General features: G+C 35.5%; 1 protein-coding gene across 1 annotated transcript in view; it reads right to left on the bottom strand.

The window, feature by feature from the left end:
* Nucleotides 1–4,293, bottom strand: part of or41a3 (odorant receptor, family 41, subfamily A, member 3) — a 4,978-nt gene extending 685 nt beyond the window's left edge. Inside the window, exon 1 of the mRNA XM_014016854.1 lies at nt 3,152–4,293. Within this exon, the coding sequence (XP_013872308.1) occupies nt 3,152–4,069 (918 nt within the window). The 5' untranslated portion in view covers nt 4,070–4,293. The remainder of the gene's footprint in view (nt 1–3,151) is intronic.
* Between the last annotated feature and the right edge of the window lie 224 nt (nt 4,294–4,517).

Raw genomic sequence — 4,517 nt, 5'->3', positions numbered from 1 at the left:
GTTTAACCCACACAGTTCCATCTATGCTTAATCCTATTATATACTCTTTAAAAACAGAAGAYGTGATAAATGCTGTTAAGAAGCTGTGTAAAAGAAACAAACTAAACAGTACAGTTACAAAGTGGTGAAGTTTTATGTTATAGGTAATTTGCTGTGTTGTGTTACTATAAAAAGAAATATGTTTTAGATCTAGAACCATTTTTCAAATTGAAGGAATTTCTCATTTTCAAACCCATTCTGCTCTAATAGGCATAATATGCTGTCCTGGAAGTCTGAGCTCAATGTTTATAGTTTGAAAATAATAAACATTTGATGAAATTCAAAMAATCTTATCCTGTTTGAAGCGAAAGGTAGACATGATGAAGAGTTTCCAACCTTTACTGTAAGTCAGGATTTTAAATGGGAGAATTTTGTCAATTGCATCTTACATCGTGTTCAGTTGACATTTATTTGTTGGATATTCTGTCTTCTGTGCATCGAGTACATCTCACAGGTTGGAACACAGTCACAAATAAATTCTTGTCCTGCTTAATTCATGTCATTGTGTTCGTCTTTGATTTGTTGTGTGGAACAACGTGCAAAAAAAGTTATTCAGTTATAATGTGAACTCCTTAAATAAATGTTGCATCTGGTTGTAGTTTCCAGTTCATTTCTGCTCAAGTATCTTCCTCGGTGTGAAGTCAAAAACGATGATTTCACATCATTACGGGATGCAGTGGTGGGCACAGTCCTCCTAAAGCACTAATAGGGGAACTAATTTCCTGATTAGTGATTTYGGGCTTTTGCTAATTTTAAAATTTATTAGTGGATTAGCCATTGCTAAATTTATAGGCTAAATTTAAAAGCACTAACTGAGGTCTATAAAGGTTTTTGATCAATGTTAATGTTAACAGCTGAGGGTGAAAGCTGATTCACATTTTGTTCATATGTGTGTCACATCCACCAGGTGACAWTATARTGAAAATATACAAACCCAAAATACAGCTGTTGAACATAAATGATTAGTCATTAGAGAGCAGCATGGCAATATGTGACTCYTGTTCTCTGTTGAAGAGTGTTCATGGGTTGACTGGGTCATTAGTGCTTTAGAATTAGCTTTTGCTAAAACTTTCAGTGTGTTAGTGCTTTATAATTAGGGGACCTAAATATTTGAATTAGTGTTTTAGGGCTAGTAAAACTAATTTTTAGATTAGTGCTGCCCACCACTGATATGATGCATCTTCCCTATAATTAAAACTTAGATTATTTATTATTTATATTTGTTAGAACATGTCTTTCACACATCGGTGGCACTGAGGTGAGACAAGGTGAGCCTGTGATCAGAAGGTTGCCAGTTCAACTCCCTGAACCAATAACAAAAGCTTTCTTGGTGAAACCCATTTGCCCAAATTGCCCTAACTGCTGGGTGGGCTAGGTTAGCAGAGGGCTAACTGTTAGGCAGGAAGGGTTAATGGAGAAAATATGGAAAAATAATTTCCGCACTGAGGCACAATAAAATCTTTTGTTTGTTTGTTAATTTTTTTATATTAATGACATTTAATTAAAACATGGTGCATATTTTTTGTTACCAAATAGACAAGAAACCAGAATATTTATGTTAATGACTCACTCTGACACTTTAATTATCTGATTTCATTAAAAAAGACTGCATAAATTCAGTATTTCATTAAAAGCTTCAATTTGCAACAAAATTAATTTATTCCAAATTTGTGTTTGAATTAATTAAATCTGTTTAATAATAAAAAGGATATGTTTAACATCCAGTTTAGACTGGTGGTGATTTCAGTTTTTCAGCATTGGCCTCATAAAATCTAACGAGGCTGCATTAATAAATTAAACCACTAGAGGTCAGGCTTACATTACACATACAGTACCTCTCTGCCTTTTAGACATATCACTTATTCTAACTGACTTGATAAAGTAAAAACACAGTCTTTGTTAGTTTCAACATAAAAAATAAACATTTATGTTACAGTTTAAAAAACGACTGTATTTTATTAGCAAATTGGAGTTTGCTCCTGAAATGCACTTCAGTTTATTTTTGTGACATGTTTAACAATCATTTTAAAACTACATTAAAAATATCCCATTCTTTGTCTCAAGATATATTTAAATGACACCACAAATACCTGGATATGGGGTTCTTTCTGAAGCAAAAACTACAGCTGTGCAAATTATGTCAAGAAAATATACAAACTAATTTTTTTCATTTGTTTTACTGCTGTTACTTTTCATATTAGTCCACTCTTTTCTTTGAGTAAAAAAAATCTTGAATGTCTTTTCAGAAATTCATGTCCATGATGGACAAACTGAGAACATAAATATATATTCCTCAAACTTGATTAACTTTGGCTTTTTTTTTTTTTTTTTTTGGCTGTTTCTTCTTTCTAAGTCATCCTCACTCCAACTCCATGTTCTCTAACTGCATCCACATTTCTCTTCTTTGGCCTTTCACTTTATATATTTACACTTTCAAATATTCCATTCAATTTAAAAAGATTGTTTTATTAACAGGTTATCTATCTAAAGCTATCTGGCATCACAGATTATGAATATTTACATGCAGGGTTTAAAACTGTAAAGGAAAGCAATGAATTTATGGTTGTTGTAAGTACATAGTTATTTATTCAGACAGCACATTTCAACACAAAAGTTACTGAACATTTCACATTAAGAGTTCTCGAAATCAAACAAGTTTTACAAAACATTTTTTCTTAAGTTTTGRTGGAACTCAAAAAATAATTTGATGTTGTATCTTTACATCCAGAAGACAAAAAAAATTGTGTATTTCTGAATGATGTTCAAAGATTAACTAAACTCTTTTTGGACCTAGACAGGGTTACAAGGAGTGCAGACAAGCTTTAATTAGCAGATAAAAGTTCACAAACTCTTATATAAACAGCGAAAACCAAGTTTAATTTCAGGCTGAATTATATGAAAAATCTAAAATAGATGATTTATGGTTTACAGCCCGGTTATTATTTTTTAATGTTGTGATGGTTCAGGTCTTTAAAACCACATTAATTTTCAWTGATTACTGATAAAACAGATTACTGCACCTTCAAGTTATCGCTCTTATCTTAAGTCTCCAAGGATTGATCTGAATTTTGTCGACGTGCATGTTTTTTCTGAACATGGCCATTACTCGAACTTTGATCTCTTTGGTTTTCAGAGAATACACGATAGGATTAACGCAAGGTGGGATGCAAGAGGCCAGCGACAGGCTGAGGACCCGGTGGTCCGGGTTAACCGCTCCCGAATAAAAGCCGACAGTGAAAATAACCAGAAGAGGGATGTAAAATATAGAAACAACGATAATGTGCTCGACACAGGTGGCCAAGGCTTTTACTCGACGGTCCAACGACTTCATCTTGAACACGGTCACCAGGATGCTGATGTAAGAGAGGAGGATGAAGGTCAGAGGCCCTARAAGGAGCAACAGAGAGAGGAAAGAGGATATAGTCCACTGCAGCGTGTAGTCGTTGCAGGCAAGTCGAAACACGGGGGCGTAGTCACAAAAATAACTCAACACTCGGATGGATTTGCAAAAAGACAGTTGTGTCATTGTACTCGTTGAATATGCATCTACTCCCATATTAAAACACCAGGAGACACCGACGATACAAAACATGCTCCGRAGCGTGTTGATTGAGCTTTGTCGTAAAGGAAAACAAATGGCAATCAAACGGTCATAAGCAAGTATAGTGAGTGCTAACGACTCCAATCCTGCAAACACATAATATATATACATTTGTACCATACACATGTCATATGGAATGAAGTTATCCTTAATGAGAAAGATCTTTATCATGCTGGGAATGACACATGTGCTAAGGATTAAATCAATAACTGCCAGGTTGACGATAGCCAGGAACTTCGGGGTGTGTAGACAATGATTAACAACAACCGTAAAGATCAGCAGACTGTTAAACAGCACAGTGAACACGTAAACAACTGCCAGGAAGATGAAGTACGCGGATATGAACGGAAATGACTCAAATCCAGCGATGTAGAAGCCTGGAGGGTGAATGATGACTGAGCTGTTTATCAGAGTCCTGAGAAAAGACATGACTGAGTTCCACAATTTCTGCTGGAAGGTGGTCTTCTGCTTTGCAGCCCCTCCAGCCTGAACAAAAACAACCCATAGGTGTCAGTGAGAAACACAACTGCAACGTTCACAAGCGGTTTAGCTCGTGCACGTACTAAAACGTAGACAAAAGGCTCACCTCGTGCTCCGTGTTGAGCGGAAGCTCTCTCGGACGCTTCTTCTAAAATCAGCCGGCAGACGGCCACAAAAATACTTTTTTCCAGCTCATCCCACGAGATAAAGTCAACAACAGACATTTGTTATTTCCACTAATTTGGTCCACAGAGAGAAAAACTGAGGGAAACTTTAACAAACTTTTCTTGTGCTCGAAAACAAACGTATTTATCTGAATCTTCATCTCGCAGATCTGAGCAGCTTGTAGCATGAAGATTATTTTAATAACAGGAAATTGAGTGATTTGCTTCTTAAA

This window comes from Austrofundulus limnaeus, unplaced genomic scaffold (assembly GCF_001266775.1).
Source record: "Austrofundulus limnaeus strain Quisiro unplaced genomic scaffold, Austrofundulus_limnaeus-1.0 Scaffold157, whole genome shotgun sequence".
Lineage (NCBI taxonomy): Eukaryota > Metazoa > Chordata > Actinopteri > Cyprinodontiformes > Rivulidae > Austrofundulus > Austrofundulus limnaeus.
This window is presented reverse-complemented; position numbering and strand designations above follow the sequence as displayed.